The sequence below is a fragment of the Mercenaria mercenaria genome, chromosome 4 (genome assembly GCF_021730395.1).
Source record: "Mercenaria mercenaria strain notata chromosome 4, MADL_Memer_1, whole genome shotgun sequence".
In the NCBI taxonomy this organism is placed as follows: Eukaryota; Metazoa; Mollusca; class Bivalvia; order Venerida; family Veneridae; genus Mercenaria; species Mercenaria mercenaria.
Window position 1 is genome coordinate 7,873,629 of NC_069364.1, and position 26,053 is coordinate 7,899,681.

The following is a 26,053-nucleotide window of genomic DNA, read 5'->3' on the forward strand; positions in this document are numbered from 1 at the left end:
ATGAAACTTCACAGGGATGTTCCTTGGATGGCCCCCTTTCAAAATTGTTCAAAGAATTGAATTCCATGTAGAACACTGGTTGCCATGGTAACCGAAAGGAAAAACTTTAAAAATCTTCTTCTCAAAAACCAGAAGCCCTAGAGCTTAGATATTTGGTGTGAAGCATTGCCTAGTGGACCTCTACCAAATTTGTTCAAATCATGACCCCGGGGTCAAAATTGACCCCGCTCCAGGGGTCACTTGATTTTACATAAGAAAATCTTAAAAAATCTTCTTCTGAAAAACCAGAAGCCTTAGAGCTTAGATATTTGACATGTAGCATTGCCTAGTGGACCTCTACTAAAATTGTTCAAATCATGACCCCAGGGTCAAAATTGACCCCGCCCCAGGGGTCACTTGATTTTACATATGAAAATCTTCAAAAAATTTCTAAAAATAAACCAGAAGGCCTAGAGCTTAGATATTTCACATGTAGCATTGCCTAATGGACCTCTACAAAATTTATTCAAATCGTGGCCCCCGGGGTCAAAATTGACCCCGCCCCAGGGGTCACTTGATTTTACATAGGAAAATCTTCAAAAATTTTCTAAAAATAAACTAGAAGGCCTAGAGACTAGATATTTGACATGTGGCATTGCCTAGTGGACCTCTACAAAATTTGTTCAAACCTTGTCCCCTGGGGTCAAAATTGACTCCGCCCTAGGGGTCACTTGATTTTACATAGGAAAATCTTAGAAAAAAATTCTAAAAATAAACCAGAAGGCCTAGATCTTAGATATTTGACATGTAGCATTGCCTATTAGACTTTTACAAAATTTATTCAAATCATGACCCCTGGGGTCAAATTGACCCTGCCCCATGGGGTTACTTGATTGTACATAGAAAAATCTTCAAAATTTTCTAAAAATAAACCAGAAGAGCTTAGATATTTGACATGTAGCATTGCCTAGTGGACCTCTACAAAAAGTTTTCAAATCTTGTTTTTAAAGTTACTTAAAGAAAGTTTCAACTATATTTTCTCATAATTCTTTTGATTGATTTCTATTATGATCTTTTGACCTTGAAGACTTGTCCTTAAGTGCAATGATAACAGGTGAGCGATATAGGGCCATCATGGCCCTCTTGTTCAACTTTTGTATTCATTCATTTGTTCAATGTCATGATATGACATGCAGTGCAAAGGTTCAATAACTCTACTTTGCATTTTTACAAAATTATGCCCCTTTTTCGACTTTTGTATTCATTCATTTGTTCACTGTCATGATATGACATGCAGTGCACAGGTTCAATAACTCTACTTTGCATTTTTACAAAATTATGCCCCTTTTTCGACTTTTGTATTCATTCATTTGTTCACTGTCATGATATGACATGCAGTGCACAGGTTCAATAACTCTACTTTGCATTTTTACAAAATTATGCCCCTTCTTCGACTTTTGTATTCATTCATTTGTTCACTGTCATGATATGACATGCAGTGCACAGGTTCAATAACTCTACTTTGCATTTTTACAAAATTATGCCCCTTTTTTGACTTTTGTATTCATTCATTTGTTCACTGTCATGATATGACATGCAGTGCACAGGTTCAGTAACTCTACTTTGCATTTTTACAAAATTATGCCCCTTTTTCGACTTTTGTATTCATTCATTTGTTCACTGTCATGATATGACATGCAGTGCAAAGGTTCAATAACTCTACTTTGCATTTTTACAAAATTATGCCCCTTTTTCGACTTTTTTATTCATTCATTTGTTCACTGTCATAATATGACATGCAGTGCAAAGGTTCAGTAACTCTACTTTGCACTTTTACAAAATTATGCCCCTTTTTCGACTTTTGTATTCATTCATTTGTTCACTGTCATGATATGACATGCAGTGCAAAGGTTCAGTAACTGTACTTTGCACTTTTACAAAATTATGCCCCTTTTTCGACTTTTGTATTCATTCATTTGTTCACTGTCATGATATGACATGCAGTGCACAGGTTCAGTAACTCTACTTTGCATTTTTACAAAATTATGCCCCTTTTTCGACTTTTGTATTCATTCATTTGTTCACTGTCATGATATGACATGCAGTGCACAGGTTCAGTAACTCTACTTTGCATTTTTACAAAATTATGCCCCTTTTTCGACTTTTGTATTCATTCATTTGTTCACTGTCATGATATGACATGCAGTGCAAAGGTTCAGTAACTCTACTTTGCATTTTACAAAATTATGCCCCTTTTTCGACTTTTGTATTCATTCATTTTTCACTGTCATGATATGACATGCAGTGCACACGGTTCAGTAACTCTACTTGCATTTTTACAAAATTATGCCCCTTTTTCGACTTTGTATTCATTCATTTGTTCACTGTCATGATATGACATGCAGTGCAAAGGTTCAGTAACTCTACTTTGCATTTTACAAAATTATGCCCCTTTTTCGACTTTTGTATTCATTCTATTTGTTCACTGTCATGATATGACATGCATTGCAAAGGTTCAGTAACTCTACTTGCATTTTTACAAAATTATGCCCCTTTGTCGACTTTGTTTTCATTCATTTGTTCACTGTCATGATATGACATGCAGTGCAAAGGTTCAGTAACTCTACTTTGCATTTTTACAAAATTATGCCCCTTTTTCGACTTTTGTATTCATTCATTCGTTCACTGTCATGATATGACATGCAGTGCACAGGTTCAGTAACTCTACTTTGCATTTTTACAAAATTATGCCCCTTTTTCGACTTTTGTATTCATTCATTTGTTCACTGTCATGATATGACATGCAGTGCAAAGGTTCAATAACTCTACTTTGCATTTTTACAAAATTATGCCCCTTTTTCGACTTTTGTATTCATTCATTTGTTCACTGTCATGATATGACATGCAGTGCAAAGGTTCAATAACTCTACAAAATTATGCTTCTATTTCAACTTAGCAGTTTTTTTTGACTTTGTAGTGTTTGATTAAGGTTTTGTATGTTACAGCTGGTATCTCAGTACCCACTAATGGGAATGGATTGAAACTTCACGCACTTGTCCATTGTCGTGAGCAGATAAGCACCTTGCAGGTTCCATAACCCTGTTTTGCATTTTTACAAAATTATGCCCCTTTTTCGACTTGTATTCATTCAATTGACAAGGCTGTTGAATAGTAGAGTGTTGCTGTCGTCCGACACCTCTTGTTTTATACCCTCTGGACCTGTACCAGTCTAGATTTCTGTACTGTATGTGCCTATGCCATTCTAGATTTCTTTACCCTCTGGGCCTTTGCCAGTCTAGGTTTCTGTACCCGCTACTAGTTTCTGTAGCCACTTGGCCTGTGCCAGTCTGGGTGTCTTTACCCTCTGGGCCTCTGTCACTCTAGGTTTCTGTACCCTCTAGGCCTTTGCCAGTCTGGGTTTCTTTACCCTCTGGGCCTGTGCCAGTCTAGGTTTCTTTACCCTCTGGGCCTGTGCCAGTCTAGGTTTCTTTACCCTCTGGGCCTGTGCCAGTCTAGTGGGACTGTGCCAGCCTAGGTTTCTTTACCCCATGGGCCAGTCAGGGTTTCTGGAAGTATTTAACATCACATTTTATGGTTCATGTTAGACTTCTCTATTATGTTTTACTTTCTTATCTGCTTTAACTATGTTTTAAAGATATTGTAATGGGTTATGATTCATGAGAAAAGTAACAAGAACTTCAAAGGAAAGTTAATCAAAAATGTACAGGTGTATTCTATAATGCAAGCAGCTAAATCCTCCCAGTTAATACAATTTTCCAAAACCAGTTGTGTTTCGGGCGTGCATGTTTTATAAATTTACATAAATTAGTTAGAAGTTTTTATTTCATGTTTTAAGAAGGGTTTATGGTATGATGCGGCAATTTAAATGCCTTCATTTACATGTTAACCAGCTTCAGAGACCTGTCAAAATTGTCATAACATGAAAAGGAAGATGGACAATGCAGACATTTTAAAGGTTGTTTGTTATTAAGGAGGTAAAAATTTGCTGACAACTTGTAAGGAATTGTGACATATTTAAAAGAAAAGATGCCTTTTTGGCACAGTAAAAAGAAATAAAAATGAAGGAAATATTTTACAGAGAAAAACAAGGGAAATTAAGTGGCCCTTATTATGAATTACAGATATATATACTAAAACTATAGTCTTATTTCATTAGATTAAATGTCATGTATTATGTTTCCTTCTGTCTTTCTTCTCTCAGCAAAAAATAACAGATTTATAAAAAAAAAGGGGAAATAACTGTACTTGTTTTTTCCCTTCCTATATTATAAAGTTGTTGTAGAATGAAATTTGAAAAAAAATAAAGAGTTAAAAATTGATGTTAATATGTAAAGACGTCATGATCACAGAAATGTTTTCTGGTTCTGAAAGCTGTATATTATCACGACATGTCGTGATTTCTGTATTTGCTGTTTCTTTCTTCCTTGAAGTGACATGCTTACATACATACAAACATACATTGTACTTACAGTCTAGTTAAAGTTGTTCAGTTGAAAGCAAGGTGCTTGCTGTATTTGATCATTGCAAACATTACAGACACTTTATGATGTGTAAAATTAAGCATTCAAATTTGCAGCTAGGATGTTAAAGTTTTTAATTGTAAATGAAATGCCCTTCGGTTTAGTTTCTAGACAGAATTTAAGGAAAATGTATTCATTCAAAAACAGTTAAAGTAAATACATGCATACCAGTCTTCTTATTGTACAAAGTATTACTTGTACTTTGATTAGGAACTCATCTTGCAAGACATTTCCATGGCCAGTTTGATAGGGTGACTTTTTCTATCTTCTGTATGTTCAAAAAGGCTTTTGATATAGAATTCTTTTCTGTAAGGAAGCTGTCAGATTGGCTTGCAGACCTGGTCAGAGCTGATCTACTGGAGAGCAGTAACTGCACATGACTGAAATGTTTTTAGGGACACCTGGGGTCTTCATACACTTTTATGTACATGCGCATGTTCTTTTGTGGGGTTGGTGGTTATGAAAATTGTTTGTTTTTTAGTGTCTGTCTTAACTCTCACCATGCTGGACACAATTGATTCTGCCTTTGCATTCAGTGTAGATCATGATCAGCCTGCACATCTGTGCAGTCTGATTAAGATCTGCATGCACGTCTGTGCAGTCTGATCAAGATCTGCATGCACATCTGTGCAGTCTGATCAAGATCTGCACTGTTTGCCCTTCAGTCAGTATCTTTTTGGTAAGCACCCTTTTTAACAGTTAATGGTACTGTCTAAATTGAAAGATGGACAAGTTCATTATAGAAATTTAGCAGGGTAATGGTTAATTAACATCCACTTTGTATTTTTCTTATCATTTCAGCCGAGCTGTTCAGAAAAACCAGGACCTTGAACCAAAAACACCACTGATAAACATTTTCTACGATGACTTTTGGGGAACACCTCTCACACATTCTGGCTCTCATAAATCATATAGACCTCTCTGTGTGCTCTCATTTCGTCTCAACTATTATTTTGGAGAACTCAACCCTTGGGGCTATCATCTTGGAAATGTCATCTTACATACTATAGTGACAGCCATATTTACAAAATTGTCGAGACTGTTTTTAAAGCAAACATTTCCAACTTTAGTGTCAGGGTTGATTTTTGCGTCACATCCTGTCCATACGGAAGCTGTAGCGGGTGTTGTTGGGCGAGCCGATGTTGGGGCCTGTCTCTTTTTCATCCTAGCGCTGATCTGCTATATGGAATATGTCAAATTACGAGAAAGGATACACGATCCTGGTGGTAAAAGTTCACTGAGATTTGCGTACTTCTTGGGAACATCTGCGTTAACTACGGCAAGCATGTTGACCAAGGAGCAAGGTGTGACGGTACTTGGTGTTTGTGCAGCGTATGACTTGTTTGTACACAACAAGATGAAACTCTCAGAAATCATACAGTTTTATAAAAAGGTAGGTAAAAAGTATTTGTCTACTTTTTTACAAGTCTTCGACTCAACTCGTAGTGTTCCTGAAAATTAATGCATTGTATGTTTAAAAGTGCTCCACTCATTGGGTTTTCTGTAGAAAGTGTAACAACAATCTAGGATGTAATTTATATTCTGACTCAAGTGTTAGAATGGCTTAAATCTTTTATGACTGTAAACAGGGTAGGATTATACTGAAGTGCAAATGTTATTTGTGATTTTATGAATTTATGATAGCTTTTGACTAATGTTAAATGTGTGTGTTCTGTTTATTTGATATTCAATAAAGCCATGCAAATTAATTTACAACCTTCAGCTGAGCAAATTTAATGAGAACTTTACATCGAAATCAATATTGTAAGCAGTTGAGAATTTTTGCAGGACAGACGTATTATCCATTTTCCCTACTCGTAACTAAACAAACACTGGAAGACTTCTTCCGTGTATTCTCACAAGTCAGTCTGTTTGTTCTTTAAGAATGTAAACATTCAACTTGTTCACATTTTTCACCAAGAAGTCCTTGTCCGTCTAGACGTAGGAATTGAAAAATTCTAAATTAGTAGCCAAAGTCGACATCGTTCTGTTGTTTTGTGTTATACAGGTTCAAGGCGGTTTTTGTTGAAATGAACACGCAATTACTGACATAACAATTAAATTACCTGGTTGCAACATTTACATTTTTTGGGGGCTGAAAATGACAGAAAGAAAGTAAATAAATGCAGAAGTTTTTAGACGTTAACATTTTTGAAGGGACACTTAAGTGCAGTTCATGTTAATTTGATAACTTTGTTTACAAATCCAGTTGTTGTTAGATGTAGCAAATTTTCTCATAGGCAGATTTCATTTTGCATCACTAAAGTTTATCATAATGCAAGATTTCTTACCCTTGGCTATTTAGATCTATGTGAGAATACATTATTATTATATTATACCACATATAGCACCCTTTTCATGATAAACAGGTTCAGCTGTGCTTTACAGTTTACATTACAACGGGTGCCAAATTATCCTCTGCCATTACAGACACAGTGCCACCTGACCAACTGGTAGAATGGTACCCGCCGCCCCCCCCCCCCCCCCCCCCCCCCCCCCCCCCCCCCCCAAAAAAAGAGAGAAAGATGACAACAATTAAAAAATAAAATATTTTGATTAGATAGCTTTAAATGCAAACCAAGATACAATAAATCACATGTATTGAAAACACAAACTTACATATATGTAGCTGTATTAAAAAAAAGAAAAAATAGTGAATTCAGAGTACAGAATAATATAATAATGCAGAACAGTGTTTTTGTTGCTCTTTAACCCTTAGCCTGCTGGCGGCAAGTGGTTCTGCCTTTGCGACCAGTGCAGACCAAGATCAGCCTGCACATCCGTGCAGTCTGATCATGATCTGCACTGTTCGCTATTCAGTCAGTAAACTTTTAGTAAACATCCCTTCAAATGATAAATGGTACTGCCCAAATTGGAAGATGGACCAGTCCATTATAGAAATTTAGCATGGTAAGGGTTAAGGTACATGATTATGGTAAGAATCGGAGATACATTGTAGCTGTGCGAGGAATGTCAAGGCAGCTGACACTGTGATTTTTTTTGAGAAATAGTAATTAAGGCAAAGCAACATATTTTTGAGGATTATACCTCTAGACTTCACTTATAAATGTTATTGCTTGTTTTGACTGTGTCTTTAGAATGCAGAGATCTGTAAACTTCTATAAATTTATATAAATATGACTTCTTTACAACGATCATAACTTGCAAGCAAGATCTCCAATGAATATCATAAACCATCTTCAAAATAAAAAAAAAATGAATGATCCAAATTTGAATTTTGTCGTGTGAAAATGATTTATTGTAAAGGGCAAAAGGTGGTTAACGATATTTAACGACCATATTTCCCTGTAATCCTCATACGGATGACTTCATGATGCATGATGAATCTGCCCAGCTTGAACAACACTTTTAAAATTTCATTTACGTTTTATAGATACTAATCGGGGACTCTTAAAGCAACCTTTAAATATGATAAAACCAGTTTCTCAAAACCATGACTGAAGTAAATGAAAGGGTCTTTGTCTAGGATATGTCCTTGCAATGAAAGATACTTTTTATAAAATTAAAGTCTGTGAAGCTCAGAAACTTTATATTTTAAGCATGATGTTACATTAAATAAAGGGTGAAGAAAATGACTTAATTAATTGCAGCTTGTCGGTACAACGTGAGAATTTTAATTTTCAAGATGAAATGATGAATTTATTTATTTTGAATTTACTAACTATTGGTCTATTTTTAGGTCATCTGAGCATGAAGTGCTCAAGATGAACTACTGTGATTAGCCTTTGTCCGTAATCTTTTGTAGTGCATTGTTAACATTTTTAATATTAACATTATAGATGTCACAGTTTTGAACCAATCTTAATGAAACCCGATCAGAAGGACTGATTTGTCTCAATAAAATCTCTGATGTTTGTAAAACTGGGTCATCTGGAGTCAAAAACTAGGTCACTAGGTCAAATCATAGAAAAAACCTTGTTAACACCATAGAGGACACATGTTTTACTTGATCGTCATATATATATTTTCTTCAGAATGTATGTCTATGAGATCTTGGTCAAGTTCAAAAACTGGGTTACCCGATTTCAAAAAGTAGGTCACAAGATTAATTCATAGAAATACATTGTTAACACTCTAGAGGCCACATTTTCAACTTGATCATCATGAATCTTTGTCAGAATATTTGTTTGTATAAAATCTAGGTCAAGTTTAAAACTGGGTTTCCTGAGGTCTTTAACTACAGTAGGTAACTAATTTAAGTATAGAAAAAGAAAAACATTCTTAACTTTAGAGCCCATAATTTCTACTTGATCTTTATAAAACTTTGTCAGAAAGATCAATGTTGGAAGTTTGGAAGTGGGTTTATATATGGTTCAGATATAGGTGACTGTGGCAGATGAAAGAAAATCATTGTTAACTTTCTAGAGCCCACATCTTGTTCTCGCTCTTCATAAAACTTTGTCGTTTAAGATCTGGGTCAAGTTTGAAATTGGATAATCTGTGGTCAGAAACTAGGTCACTAGGTCAACTCATTTAAAAAACAATTGAGGCCACATTTTCTACATGATCTTTTTGAGACTTGGTCAGAATGTTTGTATGTTTAAAATATAGGATAAATTTGAAACTGGGTCACTTGGGTAAAAAACCAGGTCACCGGTCAAATAATTGAAAATTTTTGTTCATGATCTACTTAATGTATGTAAAACATGGTCAGAATATTTGTTTTAATGAAATCTAGGTCAAATTTAATTAGATGCTAAGATATCTGGGGTAAGAATTATATCATGGGAGCCATACAGGACTTTCAAGGCCCTCGTTTTCATTCAGGCTGTCAAAATTATGTTGCTCGAGATACATGTATATGTCAGTTTTTAGCTGTCACCAGAGCACAAAGTGTTCAAGGTGAGCTATTGTGACCGGTCATTGTCCGGCGTCCGGCGGCGTCTGTCATCCGTCAACATTTGCCTTGTGAACACTCTAGAGGCCACAGTTGTGATCCTTGGTCATAATGTCTGTCTTGATGATCTCTAGGCTAAGTTTGGAACTGGGTCATTTGTGGTCAAAAACTAGGTCAGTAGGCCAGATCAAAGGAAAAGCTTGTGAACACTCTAGAGGCCACAGTTGTGACTCAATCTTTATGAAACTTGGTCAGAATGTTTGTATTGATGATCTCTAAGTCAGGTTATGTACGGTCAAAAACTAGGTCACCAGGTCAAATCAAAGGAAAAGCTTGTGAACACTCTAGATGCAACAGTTGTGACTTTATCTTTATGAAAGTTGGTCAGAATGTTTATCTTAATGATTTCTAGGTCAAGTTAGAAACTGAGTCATGTTGGGTCAAAAACTAGGTCACTAGGCCAGATCAAAGGAAAATCTTGTTAACACTCTAGAGACCACAATTTAAACTCCTGAGAATTAGTCAGAACGTTTGTCTTGGTGATCTTTAGGTCAGGTTTGAAACTGGGTCATGTGGGGTCAAAAACTAGGTCAGTAGACCAGATCATCTCTGGTGAGCAATATAGGGGCATCATGGCCCTCTTGTTTAATTTGACTATTCTAAGAGTAAGTACAGCTGTTGGACTCGCCAAATTGTCAGGGTCGGCATCCCAGTTTGGTAAAGTTTATATAAGCTGGTATTTAAGTAACTGCTAGTGGGAATGAAGTGAAACTTCACACGCTTATTCACTTTGATAAACCAACTTCCATTGTACAGGTACCATAACTCTATTTGCTTTTTTTTACAAAATTATGTTCTGTTTCAGCTTAGCAATTTTTTGTGTTTAAGCTGGTATCTCAGTACCCAGTAATGGGAATGGATTGAAACTTCACACACTTTTCCACCGTGATGAGCTGACATGCACTGTACAGATTCCATAACCTTGTTTTTTTGTTGTTTTTTTTTTACAAAATTATGCCCCTTTTTCAACTTAGTGACAAGGCAGTCGAAATAATAGTCCAGCATTGGTGTCCTCCGACAGCTCATGTTTCAATATTTGTTTTACATACTGACCCGGCTGTACATATTCCAGAGTAATTGTGGAAAATTGCGGACAAATGCAAAACTTCACCTGTTATATAACATGTCCAGAGTGATTGCAAGTGTTTTCCACGGACATCTCTGGAAATTACTCCGGACATCTGTCAAAATGTTCATGGAATATTCACCGACACTGCGGAAATGTAGCACTTTGAAAAAATTCTGGTCATTTAACTCTGGAAAATAACTCTGTCATTTTCTAAGGGATTTTAAACACATCAGAAAACAATTAACATCAGACTGGGAATACCATGTGATCAAGCTCAGCCAATTAGATGAACTGATCTTACAAAATTTTCAAAATGTGTAACTGGAAGTCTGATGTTAACAAGTTGTGTAAAAATTAGTGAAACTTTATTATGTGAGGTAATTCAGTTCAAAGTTAATATTGAGGAAATCTGGAAATTGCTCAAGTAAGTTTGTTTACATAATTGACCAATGAAACAATACATACATTTGTAATTATGCTAATTAACACATGCATGTATATTTGTACATCAGTCATTATATAGCATAACACGATGAATGCTAAAGTATAACCAAAGGCTTTTTTATAAATAATATGCATATATGAAAACAGATATCTTTAGGTACTTTCTTTGAATGATTTCATCATGTTCAAAACTATGTATATGCTTAAAAATATTCTTATCAGTCACTTTTAACTGGTAAAGATTCATTTTCCTTGTTCATATGTATCATATAGTGTTTGAAACTGCAAAAGTGATCACATGCAATAAAATTATGTTGCTTGTACTGAAGTGTTATTGTTCACTATACATGTACTGCAAAAAAGTCTATAAATCACATTTATTGCTATTGAATAATACTGTCAGCAGAACTTCCTGGACGACTGGGGAATAACTCCGGAAAATTGTTCACGGACGTCCATGGAATCACTCCGGAAAATTGTCCATAGAAAGTTCTCCGGAAATCCCTGGACATTTTTCCGCAGTATTCCATATCAAGCTCCGGAAAGTTTGTCCGATTACTCCGGAGTCTGGACTTCCATGGAAATTCAAAGACATTCCATGGAAACTTCTGGAATTTTGACAGCCGGGGAAGACATTGTATATGTATTAAAACAGCAGATGAACATCAAAATAGACAACAAAAGGTTCAAACAGAATATGAATATTTAACATAAAATCTAAAATGTTTTGGTGTTATTTGTTAGGTACACCAAAATGCTATTATAGGACCTTTTCTATGCATGAATGTTCTGTTAAGTTTTTTGGGTTTTTTAAATGTCTAGCAGTTACTAAAGCTGTTGTGAAAATGCTTCCTCATTTTAAAAGTACAAAGAAAAAAATTGGAATAAGTAGAGGTAAATTTTATTTACTGTCAATTTATGGATTAATTTACTTAAAGAGAGATATTGTGTAAGCTGAAGGCTAGCTGCTTTACTTCAATCTAGTCAAAAGATATATCTTTAAGTCCTTCCTGCCCTCGTTGAACTTGCAAAGAGCTTTTTGTCATAAGAAGACACCCTGCAGGGGACTTGAACAGGAAAAAATCCCAGTAAATCTGAAGGCCAACAGTTGATATTTACACGCTTAATATTTTATTGGATGAAAAGCTATTCAAGTCTCGTGTTTAGAATGATTTTGAACGTATTTGCAGCTTGGACACGTCTGTTTGTTTGTTAATATTTGTTTTGTTTCTCAAATATCGTAGAAAGTCAAATAAAGAAAACTGACTTTCTCTTGCAATAACTATTACGCTTGACTGTAATGACTGTAAATGAGTTTGCTCAATATACATGCCAAGATGCTGCACTTTTGTTACGGCCATAGTATTTTATAAACTTACAAACATTTTAAGGTTAAGATTTCTATAATAATGATTATTTGTTAACAATCAGACTAAGTTTTACTTTTATTATGGAGTTCTCTTACCTCTCTCTAGGTTCATCATAACAGACAGAGTTTTAGAAATGTTTAAGGCTTAGTCCAGCAAAAAAATTGAAGAAAATGATACGTGTCTATATATAGAAAAGCTGTACAAAGCACCCAAAATATGAAACTAGATTTCTGAAAAACTTTTCATATTTTACTACAGATTATGTTTTCATTTCAATCTCCAGGTAAAAAAGTATTAAAGATACAAACTTTGATTAAAGTTGAGCACAATGACTGAGTTTTGAATTAAGAAACAACTTTTGATCCTCTGCATTTGTATAGATTTTTTTCTTTTCATGGCTTTTTATAGTGAAATATAATATTAAAATAGTTTCGATATTATTTTGATATCATTTCATTTTTACCAAAAATACATTAAAACCGCAGCTTGTGATAATGCATTTTCTAATGAACAAACTTAGACATGGAAATTTGATTTTGGGAAGACATCAAAGTTATCTCAATCATTACGCAAAACTCAGAAATTTAAGATAAGTACCTGTCAGACGGTTAATATTTAACCTTTGTGCACAATTACTGATTATTACAGGGTGCTAAAATCTTTGTACGCAATTACCGTCTATATGTTTCTGTGTGATATATTGCAAAATGTCGACAAACCATGGGCGCAGCCTTCACTTGATCAGATTGTAGAAAAAATGCTTTTAAAGCTTCTAGACTTAATTGCACGTAAAGAATAAAGGCATGATGGCTTGATTTATTAAACGGGGATTTGCTTTAGCGATAATATTTAACCTGTAAGAGCAGCTTGAAAAGAGTGACTTAGGTATCATTTCAAAATCTTATTGACTAAAAAGTGACATCATTTATTTTGTTCAATAATTATAGAATATCTTCCTTGATGAGATATCATATTACGTGCCGCATGAAAATGTCATTTAATCTTACACCAAATGGCCTCACTTGTACTCTTCATAAATATGATTGCATGAATATGCAAAAGGTTAGAAAACATAAACATTTGCAAAAATAGCTTTGCAAAAATAGCTAAGATAAATATTGAAATTAGCAGGGTAGAAAAACTTCCATTGTTATTGTCTCTGTATATATATAAAGGGGGATGAAGTGAAGAGGACTTTACGGACTGTAACATGATTCATGGCTTTCAAAAATTTTGAATTAATAGATAATTATTCAGCTTAAAATCTTAAAATAAATAATATTTTGTCACTGCACTGTGGGACACAAGCAAATTTTCTGTATTTATTTATATATGACATTGTAAGGCTGATGGTTTATTGGTTGAAATTCAATCCTTTCTGTATTTCGGACTTTTTAAGTTCTTATTTTGAAATAAAACTTTGAAAAACCTGTGACACTAAACAAAAATACTAAGACATGCTATTGTAAATTTACTTCGTAATTTAATAGTAATATAATGGAATTACATTATGTTTTGTATCCTTAATAACAACAAATAAGAAAATCTTTCTTGCCCTTCTTATGTTAAAATCTATTATTATGATACGCACAGGAAGGAAAATTATATCCTTAAAATCTGGCTATCCTCTGCGCTTTGTAGATAGAGCTTGATCCACTAGCAAATTCCTATGTTTTCCATTATGATTTCACAGAGAACGAGACTTCTAAAGCCATTTGTTCCCCACCACTAAATTATGTTGGGAAGTTATCTTGCAGGAAATCAGTCGGCACTTGTAAAAGATCCAGGTTCCAGGTTGTCTGACAGTCATATTCTAACTGCAGTACTGTTAAGAAAAACATCATTAACTATTAGTAAGTACCAAACTCACAAATCAGACTAAGCAATACGTCTTGAGCTGTTGAAATAGTAGTACAAACTGCAAAATTTCCTAATCAATAAACACTAGGTGAGCTATCAAGCCCACTTGGTCTTTTATAAAGTTTTTCAATAATTATAACTTACCCTCATCTATTTTGTTTCAGCCATCAAGCAAAAGAGCAATGGAAGGTGTATTTCTGCTGGGTTTGCTGGGAGTAGGGCTTGTCGCATTTAGAGTTTACTTCATGGGAAACAAGCCACCGGAGTTTGCACCGTCGGACAACCCGGCATCAGATTCGGACAGCTTTCTGACAAGGACTTTAACTTACCTTCTACTTCCTGTGTTGAATATTTGGCTGTTCCTTTGTCCGAGAGTACTCAGTTTTGATTGGTCGATGTCGGCCATTCCTCTTGTAGAAAGCTTGTCAGATTATAGAAATGTATTTACCATAGTGTTCTATTCTGTCATAGTTTATTTAGCATATTTTACTTTAAATTTTATCAGTAATCATTCCAAAGATTCAAAAGTGCAAATGAATGGCAACGGCCATTCGTACCATGTGATACAAACTTCGAAACATTCTACGGGTAAACATAAAACATTACAGACTCAAAGACAGACATCTATTACAAGTGAAAGTGCTTTTAACTCGACATACAGTCATTCAGACGGTCTCAGTATTTCTTCACATTCCATGGATGTTTTAATATTTTCTATTGCCTTAATTGTGCTGCCATTTATTCCAGCGTCTAATTTATTTTTTTATGTGGGTTTCGTAATTGCCGAGCGAGTTTTATACATTCCAAGTATGGGCTTTTGCCTGTTAGTGGGACATGGATGTAATATTTTATACAAGAAATACAAGAATGAGAAAAACAGCAAACAGAAACTTGTGGTTTTAGCGACTGTTTTCCTGATTGTGCTCAACAGTGGAAAGACTATCATTCGAAATAAGGATTGGGTCTCGGAGGAAAGATTGTACGCATCTGGCATTGCTGTAAATCCACCTAAAGGTAATTCACCTCATTGGTTTGTGACACCTAAAGGTTGTAGGTTCTACACAGGTGCTTGCCTGTGCCGGAAGTACCGTACAACCCAGAGGGGCATCTGAGGTCTTCCTTTACAGCTGAAAAATCATGTTGTGACTCTTGCGTAAAGTTCATAACTGCTGGCATCACACTTTATGATGAGGTTATAATACTTATTTTGAGGTCAGTGAGGAAACTAGGCTTATCTAATGGGCTGTTTCTTAGTAAAATCTTGAAATTTGCATGTGCAGGACTAACCGGTCACCAAATTGAGATTCATAATCTTGAAACCTGCTTTTTTCCCCAGACCTCGCTGATACGGGTACCAGACCTTGCAAAAGATGTAAAATTACTTCATATGAGGGAACCATCTGTCTGTCAGGTTTACAGAAGGTTGGTGGTTCTATCAAGGTACCTGCTCATGCCTGAAGTAAAGTCTGGAGATGCACCAGTGGTCTTCTACTGTTAAAGCTGAAGAGTGGCTATACATGACCAAAATTGTCCTAGTGTGCCTTGAACATTGGACAAAACAGACAATGAAAGTCTACCCTAGGGTTTTGTTTGTTGTCTAACAGTGTTTCTGTATTCATATAAATTTCTTTTGCACACAGAATGTTGCATGTCTATGTGTAATTAATGAAGAAAATGCTTTTATAGACTGTAGTAACAATGTGACTTTATGTAAATTTAACAGACATTGCATGAATAAGTAACTTCATTTAAAGTGATGTGGAGCGCAAGAGAATTTCAGATGTTTATCAGAGATTAAAAAAAAAAGAAAAAGAAACGGCAACATATGAAATACATTCATTTTCTCAGTTGAATCTTGACATAATTTATGCAGGGCATTTACTAGCTACTGTTTGGAAATTAAATTTGTGCATTTTCAAGATTTTTTGAAAGGCCTGAATTAGAAACAAGCCTCTGCTTTCCATTAACAGAAATTCGTGTTTTTCTGTTTTAGAAAAATTGAGACTTCCTTGCCATTTATTCCTGTAGTCAATTTATTTCAGAACATTTATCTTATTTTGGTTTACATATCTGACATATGCAAATTTTAAACTTGTAATATTATAGCAACCATTGCACTTTCTTTATACTATTAAAAAGGCCATGTTACAGCTGATTTATTTGTAGAGTAACATTTAACAGAGCCCGCCCGCTTAGCTCAGTAGGTAAGAGCGTTGGTCTACGGACCGCGGGGTCGCGAGTTCGATCCTCGGGCGGGGCGTATGTTCTCCGTGACTATTTGATAAACGACATTGTGTCTGAAATCATTAGTCTTCCACCCCTGATAATTCATGTGGGGAAGTTGGCAGTTACTTGCGGAGAACAGGTTTGTACTGGTACAGAATCCAGGAACACTGGTTAGGTTAACTGCCCGCCGTTACATGACTGAAATACTGTTGAAAAACGGCGTTAAACCCAAAACAAACAAACAAACATTTAACAGAATAACATGTGATAATTGTCATCGGATCATTTAACTAAATCAGTGATGCTGGAACATGGAGGCCATATTTTTGTTCCGGTAAAGTATGTAACAATATGTTTTATGTTGTATTAGACCTTTGCCTTAACATACTTTCATTTTTAAATTAACCAGATTCAAGCTTGACTGTTAACAGCATGTTGTACGTTCCTTTTCAGCGTGGGGAAATTTGGCAAATATTTTCAACGGTCAGGGAAGATTTACCGATGCCGAGACGGCATACAGAAATGCCTTGAAGTATCGGCCAAACATGTCTGACACACACTATAACTTGTAAGGAATGCTGGCTTCATATTATTAGAGGACAAGATCTGCTGTGTTACATTGTTCTGTTCCTATAACTAGCTAACAAGCATATTTCTGTCACTAATACCATTGCAGTGTTGTAATAATGTGTTTTATACATGTGTTGAGATGAGTAGAAATCATCTTTTCTTAGTAACACAAGTTATAGAATATAATTCAATTAATATGATGCCTACAACTTTCTAATTTTACCTTATCATAGTGTATTTAGTAATGGTTTTAAGTCATATTTGTATCATTTATGGTGACAAAAATGTGCAGCGAGACCTGGGCTCAAACATTGGACCTTGGAATACCATTTTGATGGTCTGCTGTCTAAGCTACCAGGCTGCATACACATTTCCTCCCCAAATTATGAATTCTATCTGAAATTATGACACTTCCATTGATAAAGTATATATAAAGAAATCTTACACACATGCACATCCTGATACTCGGTTTGCCCTGAGATTGATGCAGATCTACTCTGGTAGATGATTTCTTTCTTTCACCCATCTGCTTTGCTCAGTAGGGAGAGTACAGATCTACGGATCGCGGGGTTGGAGTTTTATCTCCATTTGGGACATACATGTATGTTCTCCATGTCAATTTGATGAAAGACATTGTGTCTGTAATTGTCCTCCACCTCTGATTCATGTTGGAAATTTTGTAGTTACTTGCGGAGAACAGGTCTGTACTAGTACAGAATCCAGGAACGCAGATTAGGTTAACTGCCCGCCGTTACATAAATGAAATACTGTCGAAAAATAGTGTTAAACCCAAAACTAACAAAACAAATTTCATTCTTTTTATTTGCATAACATATGCCTCTTTCCTTAATTATGTATTATATGTTAATTTAAGGGATCAGTGAAATCCTTTTACAACATTTTGACAATGTTGCTTTATATAGATAGTGTTATACACATATTGATTGTTCAAAAGATACTGGACACTAATACACAATCACAGCTTCTTCCCCATTCCAGTTGGAAACAAAATTCTGTGGGTGTAGGCATTTTTGCGTTACTTCATCTGACAGAACTATTTCCTTTCTTTATAATATTCTTTAATTGCAGATTTATACTGAGTACGTAATATGATTTATCAATTCTTATTAACTGGGAAAAAGATGGACTTTTCCCAAAATGCACAGCAAGTGTTACTTAAATATTGAAAACAGTTGTTGCAATGAATGAACTATTATTTTTTTTTACAAATATATTAAACACTGCTAGATAGAAATTCATTATGAATAAGGCTGTCAAATATCAATAAACCATTGTAACAGAAAGCAAAGTAAAATCCAGTCTGCTGTATTTTAAATGAATGAATACAAGTATTGGTATCCGTAATGAATAATTCACACATGAATGGATTTCAGCACTTCCACTTTATGATTGTGTAGTTTATGACCAGTCTTGTTTGCATTGTTAATAATTCACATTTTTCAGCTTTGGTTTTTGTCATTTACTTTATGTCCTATATGTCATATTCTTGTTTGATATATTATTAGCTCACCTGTCACGTAGTGACAAGGTGAGCTTTTGTGATCACCCTTCGTCCGTCGTCAGTCCGTGCGTCCGTCCGTGCGTCAACAATTTCTTGTCTGCACGATAGTGGTTTCATTTATGAGTTTATTTTAACCAAACTTGCACACAACTTGTATCACCATAAGATCTTGGTTCCTTTCTTGAACTGGCCAGATCCCATTATGGGTTCCAGAGTTATGGCCCCTGAAAGGGTCAAAATTAGCTATTTTAACCTTGTCTGCACAATAGCAGCTTCATTTATAATTCAATTTTAACCAAACTTGCACACAACTTGTATTACCACGAGATCTTGGTTCCTTTCTTGAACTGGCCAGATTCCATCATGGGTTCCAGAGTTATGGCCCCTTAAAGGTCCAAAATTGGCTATTTTGGCTTTTGCAGCCATATAGATACTTCATTTATGGTTTTTTTTTAGCTCGACTATTCGAAGAATAGTCTAGCTATTCTACTCACCCGGGCGTCGGCGTCGGCGTCACAACTTGGTTAAGTTTTTGCATGCAAGTACATACAGCTATCATTTAAAGGCATATAGCTTTGAAACTTATTTATTCTTTTTCTAGGTCAATTACCAACTCACTGGGTCAAGTTCCATAACTCTAAATGTATTTTGAGTAAATTATGCCCCTTTTGGACTTAGAAAATTTTGGTTAAAGTTTTACATGCAAGTTACTATCTCCAAAACTAATGCAGATATTGAATTGAAACTTCACATGTGTCTTCGGGTTATAAAAACTAGTTGATAGCACCAAGTCCCATAACTCTGACCTTCATTTTGGCCAAATAATGCCCCTTTTGGACTAGAAAATTTTGGTTAAAGTTTTGCGTGCAAGTACATACAGTTATTACTAAAAGGCATATAGATTTTAAACTTATTTTTTCTTTTTCTAGATCAATTACCTACCTCACTGGGTCAGGTCCCATAACTCTGACATGTATTTTGGCCAAATTATCCCCCCTTTTGGACTTAGAAAATTTTGGTTAAAGTTTTGCGTGCAAGTACATACAGTTATTACTAAAAAGCATATAGATTTGAAACTTATTTTTTCTTTTTCTAGATCAATTACCTACCTCACTGGGTCAAGTCCCATAACTCTGACATGTATTTTGGCCAAATTATGCCCCCTTTTGGACTTAGAAAATTCTGGTTAAAGTTTTACATGCAAGTTACTATCTCCAAAACTAATGCAGATATTAAATTGAAACTTCACATGTGTCTTCGGGGTTATAAAACTAGTTGATAGAATCAAGTCCCATAACTGACATGTATTTTGGGCAAATTATGCCCTCTTTTGGACTTAGAAAATCCTGGTTAAAGTTTTGCGTGCAAGTACATACAGCTATTACCAAAAGGCATATAGCTTTGAAACTTCTTTGTTCTTTTTCTAGGTCAGTTACCAGCCTCACTGGGTCAAGTTCCATAACTCTTAACATGTATTTTTAGCAAATTATGCCCCCTTTTGGACTTAGAAAATTCTGGTTAAAGTTTTACGTGCAAGTTACTGTCTCCAAAACTAATGCAGATATGGAATTGAAACTTAACATGTTTCTTCGGGGTTATAAAACTAGTTGATAGCATCAAGTCCCATAACTCTGATATGCATTTGGTCAAATTATGTCCCCTTTCGAACTTAAAACTCTTTTGATATTTAACATTTTGGGTAATAATTTCCTGCTTCTGTGACAATATTTCTTTTTGTCGAGCTTGGCTGTCTTACAGACAGCTCTTGTTTTGATACAAACTTCCAAAATGTCTTCAACAACAATATATCTTGGATTCCATGACAAATCAGATCCAATCGTAGGTTCCAGAGTTATTTTATATTTGATTACCTCCCCTGATTGTAATCAAAATGGATTTATATCAGTAAGTACTTATAGGACTTATTTGAAATTTCATTATTGACATTAGTTGGACTGAGCCAATCAGGGTAGATAACTTTGGACTGATTTTATGTCAAATTACCTGCCTTTATTTCAAATTAAAATGGGTATATCTCCGTAACTAATGAAGATACTGATCTGAAATTTCATTTATGTCAACAGATTTATTTGGCAGATCCTTCTTTTGTTCACTTACAATAATTTCTTTTTAATTACTTCCCTTTTACATTACTATAAATAGCTTATTTTTAGTAACTTTTTTATTATTGGCCATAGGGAAAAACTGAGACCACTTTTCTGTGGTACAACATGGATGGTACCTCCAATTTTTAGGTGTATTTTGACATATCTGTACCTTGTAAGAATTTTTTTTCTTTTTGGTTAAATTTCTTCCCTTTGTTGTTCCTGTCCTTTGGATTTAGATATTTTTTCTGAGGACCTTCTTGTCCTCAAGTGCAGTGATAACAGGTGAGCGATATAGGGCCATCATGGCCCTCTTGTTTTGATATTTTTGAGTTCCATTGGCTATAAAGGTACCCTACTGAAACTGGTCATGGTCATTGACTTACAGTAACTGGGCTCTCACCACTACAGGTTTGAAACCTCACTTGTGGTATAGAAATTCATGTGAGGAAGCCATCCAGCAGGCTTAGGGAAGGTTGATGGTTCTACCCAGGTGCCGGCCTACTCATGCCCAAAATAATACCTGGAAAAGTACCTGGGGTCTGTGTCCACCATCAAACCATATGGCCTATAACTGTTCATATGATGCTAAATCTAACAAACCACCTCGGTAGCCTAGTGGTAGAGCGTCCGCTTCGAGAGCGGGATGTCATGGGTTTGACCCCTGGCCGCGTCATACCAGAGACGTAAAAAATGGTACTAGTAGCTTCCTCGCTTGGCGCTCCGCATTAGGAGGATAGTGCTACAAATGTAGGACTGGTCAGCCCGGTGTTAGTATAATGTGACTGAGTGGGGTATCGTGCCACGTGTCAATGGCATGATATTCCAGTAAGGTATCACTATAAAGTTGGGCATTGTGGTCACTGCTGCAAGTAGACACGGTCGTTTATATGACTGAAAAATTGTTGAAAAAGACATTAAACCTGAACACACACACACTAAATCCAACAAAAATAAAATTATTGGCTTTGAATATTTTGATACCAAATAATAAGCAGTTGGAGTAATGTCCAGTTTATGGTACAATATTTTATATATTACACATGTATATGATTTCAGGGGAATTTTGCTGCAGAATCAGAAGAGGTACAAGGAGGCCCTGGAGAGCTATTACAAGGCCATTGGTTTCAGACCAAATTTATCATGTATGTTATTTTCATTCAGTCATTTTCTAAGCAGTTTTGAATATAAAAATTTAAAATATAAATTTTATGATTTTTTAGCTCACCTGAGCAATACTCAGGTGAGTTTTTCTGATCACTCGATGTCTGGCGTCTGTCTGTCGTCTGTCCGTCAACATTTAGCTTGTGTATGCGATAGAGGCTGTATTTTTCAACTGATCTTCATGAATATTGGTCAGAATGATAACCTTGATGAAATCTAGGCCGAGCTCGAAAATGGGTCATCTCGGGTCAAAAACTAGGTCACTAGGTCAAATCAAAGAAAAACCTTGTGTATGCAATAGAGGCTGTATTTTTCAATTGATCTTCATGAATATTGGTCAGAATGATTGCCTTGATGAAATCTATGTCGAGTTCGAAAATGGGTTATCTCGGGTCAAAAACTAGGTCACTAGGTCAAATCAAAGAAAAACCTTGTGTATGCGATAGAGGCTGTATTTTTCAATTGATCTTCATGAATTTTAGTCAGAATGATTACCTTGATGAAATCTAGGCCGAGTTCGAAAATGGGTCATCTTGGGTCAAAAACTAGGTCACTAGGTGAAATCAAGGAAAAACCTTGTGTATGCGATAGAGGCTGTATTTTTCAATTGATCTTCATGAATTGTGGTCAGAATGATTACCTTGATGAAATTTAGACCAAGTTCGAAAATGGGTCATCTGGGGTCAAAAACTAGGTCACTAGGTCAAATCAAAGAAAAACCTTGTGTATGCAATAGAGGCTGTATTTTTCAACTGATCTTCATGAAATTTAGCGAGAATGATTACCTTGATAAAATCTAGGCCGAGTTCGAAAATGGGTCATCTGGGGTCAAAAACTAGGTCACTAGGTCAAATCGAAGAAAAACATTGTGTATGCAATAGAGGATGTATTTTTCAATTGATTTTTATGAAATTTGGTCAGGATGATTGCCTCAATGAAATCTAGGTCGAATTTGAATATGGGTCATCTGAGGTCAAAAACTAGGTCACTTGGTCAAATCAAAGAAAAAACTTGTGTATGTGATAGAGGCTGTATTTTTCAATTGATCTTCATGAATTTTGGTCAGAATGATTGCCTTGATAAAATCTAGGTCGAGTTTGAACATGGGTCATCTAGGGTCAAAAACTAGGTCATATCTAAGAAAATGCTTGTTTTATCGCAAGAGACCAATTTTTTGGTCCAATCTTAATGAAAATTGGTCAGATTATTTGTTTCCATGAAATCACTCGGTCAAACACTGTTATGGTGTGTTTCTTAGGTGAGCGACCTAGGGCCATCTTGGCCCTCTTGTTTGTTGATGTGGGTACCTAACAGCCGTGCTACTGATCTGTGCTGTCAGTGGATTTGCCTACAAAAGCAGTCTTGCATCTTCCTTCTACTAAAGTTCAAAAATTGTACATTGTACTTTACCTTTAATTATTGGCTGACTGCAAACTTAACACGGTAGGTTTTTTTGTGAAGAAATTTTGTGTTTTTAGCTCACATGTCACAAAGTGACAGTGTGAGCTTTTGTGATCGCGCAGCGTCCGTCGTCCGTCGTCAGTGCGTGCGTCTGTGCGTCCGTGCGTAAACTTTTGCTTGTGACCACTCTAGAGGTCACATTTTTCATGGGATCTTTATGAAAATTGGTCAGAATGTTCATCTTGATGATATCTAGGTCAAGTTCGAAACTGGGTCAACTGCGGTCAAAAACTAGGTCAGTAGGTCTAAAAATAGAAAAACCTTGTGACCTCTCTAGAGGCCATATTTTTCACAAGATCTTCATGAAAATTGGTCTGAATGTTCACCTTGATGATATCTAGGTCAGGTTCGAAACTGGGTCACGTGCCATCAAAAACTAGGTCAGTAGGTCAAATAATAGAAAAACCTTGTGACCTCTCTAGAGGCCATATTTTTCATTGGATCTGTATGAAAGTTGGTCTGAATGTTCATCTTGATGATATCTAGGTCAAGTTCAAAACTGGGTCAACTGCAGTTAAAAACTAGGTCATTAGGTCTAAAAATAGAAAAACCTTGTGACCTCTCTAGAGGCCATACTTTTGAATGGATCTTCATGAAAATTGGTCTGAATGTTCACCTTGATGATATCTAGGTCAAGTTTGAAACTGGGTCACGTGCCATCAGAAACTAGGTCAGTAGGTCAAATAATAAAAAAACCTTGTGACCTCTCTAGAGGCCACATTTTTCATGGGATCTGTATGAAGGTTAGTCTGAATGTTCATCTTGATGATATCTAGGTCAAGTTCGAAACTGGGTCAACTGTGGTTAAAAACTAGGTCAGTAGGTCTAAAAATAGAAAAACCTTGTGACCTCTCTAGATGCCATATTTTTCACAAGATCTTCATGAAAATTGGTCTGAATGTTCACCTTGATAATATCTAGGTCAAGTTCAAAACTGGGTCACGTGCCGCCGGAAACTAGGTCAGTAGGTCAAATAATAGAAAAACCTTGTGACCTCTCTAGAGGCCATATTTTTCATGGGATCTGTATGAAAGTTGGTCTGAATGTTCATCTTGATGATATCTAGGTCAAGTTTGAAACTTGGTTAGCTGCGGTCAAATACTAGGTCAGTAGGTCTAAAAATAGAAAAACCTTGTGACCTCTCTGGAAGCTATACTTTTGAATGGATCTTCATGAAAATTGGTCAGAATGTTCATCTTGATGATATCTAGGTCAGGTTTGAAACTGGGTCACGTGCCATCAATAACTAGGTCAGTAGGTCAAATAATGAAAAAAAACCTTGTGACCTCTCTAGAGGCCATATTTTTCATGGGATCTGTATGGAAGTTGGTCAGAATGTTCACTTGATGATATCTAGGTCAGGTTCAAAACTGGGTCACATGAGGTAAAAAAATGGTCACTATGTCAAATAAAAAAAAAAAATGACGTCATACCATTTCAAAACGGGGCATGTTGGGACAGGTGAGCGTTTCAGGCCCATCATGGCCCTCTTTGTTCTTGGTTCTGATAAATTCGTAGGAATCAGGATAAAAAAACTTAACAAAAATCTAGCAAACAAGAGATGTGTAATTGGATTTAAAATGGCTTAAGCTTAAAATTATAATGTTCCCAAATGCAAACACGCCTCCCCTTTGGGGACCACCAAAACGCTCCCCTTTCCCTATAAAGAAAGGGTTTCTTTTTAAATTTGAAAGTTTGCAATAACAAGATTCTGTACTTTGCACATTGAGACAAATACGGGGTTTTTGGTTATGGGTTTCAGTTTACTTTGTTCCCAAGTTTCGTATGTTGAATATTAAAAATTTTTAAATTTATTTTAAAAATGTTTTTTTGATGGAATTTAAAAAAATTCTTCAAGACTTGCTTTTTCAGTGGCTTTTAAACTTGGGTATCCCCGGGTCAACTTGGAAAAAAAACTGAAGCGAAAAGGAATTTTGCTTGTTTTATTTTAAAATTTTCAACCACACATCCCAGACATTTTCAAAATTTTCCCCAATATTTGTACTTGTTAAGTGTAAAACGCGTAAATATCAGCCTTTTCACCGTGAAGAGTGTTGATAAGAGGCTGACTAAAGAAGAGCTGTGCATAGAAAAAGATCCATTTTGGGTTTTTTGGGTTCTGAAAATTTCATTTTAAAATTTATGCCTCTACCCAAACTTAATGTTTGTTTTAAGTTTGGATAATATTTTAGTGCAGTTTACCTCGTTTTCAGTTTTGGAAATTTTGAACAAAAAGGAAAATTTTAGTTTTAAAAGTTGATTTCTCAAAATTAAAAATATTTTGAATTAAAGACAAAGCTATGCTTTGAAAACGAATTAACAATGAAACATCTTTTTTTATTAAAAATTTTTTAATTTAAACTTTTTTTAAAAGAGAGAATGTATTTGTAGGGTCAGACATTGTGCTGATCGGACAATAAAAATTTGAAGGATCCTGGGTGCATGCATCGAAAAAAATTGTGTCTGTAAAACCGGGTCGTTCTACAGTGATTTACATAGATAGAGGTAGGAATATAGGTAAGAGGTAGAAAAATATGTTTCATGAGGTAGAATATTGCCCCAAATGGCCAAAGGTGTAACTCTTGTTCATATGGGCCCCAGGGAAGGGATGTTTTTCATTGGGAAAAAGGGAAAGGGGAAGGGTTAGTTTTTATAAAACCAAAAGGACGGGAAAAGTGTGCTTAATTTTTTGTCAGTTTGTTATTTACAAGGGTTTGAATTCTTTTAAATTTTGTTTTAAAATTTTTGATCTTAAATGCTCCCTAGTCCCCAAAAAAATTTTAGGGAAATTTTTTTGCAGTTGTACAGTAACGTACTTGTAAGT

General features: G+C 35.4%; 1 protein-coding gene across 1 annotated transcript in view; it reads left to right on the plus strand.

Moving 5' to 3' along the window:
* Nucleotides 1–26,053, plus strand: part of LOC128556114 (protein O-mannosyl-transferase TMTC2-like) — a 41,313-nt gene that overhangs the window by 7,339 nt on the left and 7,921 nt on the right. Inside the window, exons 2-5 of the mRNA XM_053540031.1 lie at nt 5,322–5,913; nt 14,346–15,195; nt 16,861–16,975; nt 21,664–21,767. Of these exons, the coding sequence (XP_053396006.1) occupies nt 5,322–5,913; nt 14,346–15,195; nt 16,861–16,975; nt 21,664–21,767 (1,661 nt within the window). The remainder of the gene's footprint in view (nt 1–5,321; nt 5,914–14,345; nt 15,196–16,860; nt 16,976–21,663; nt 21,768–26,053) is intronic.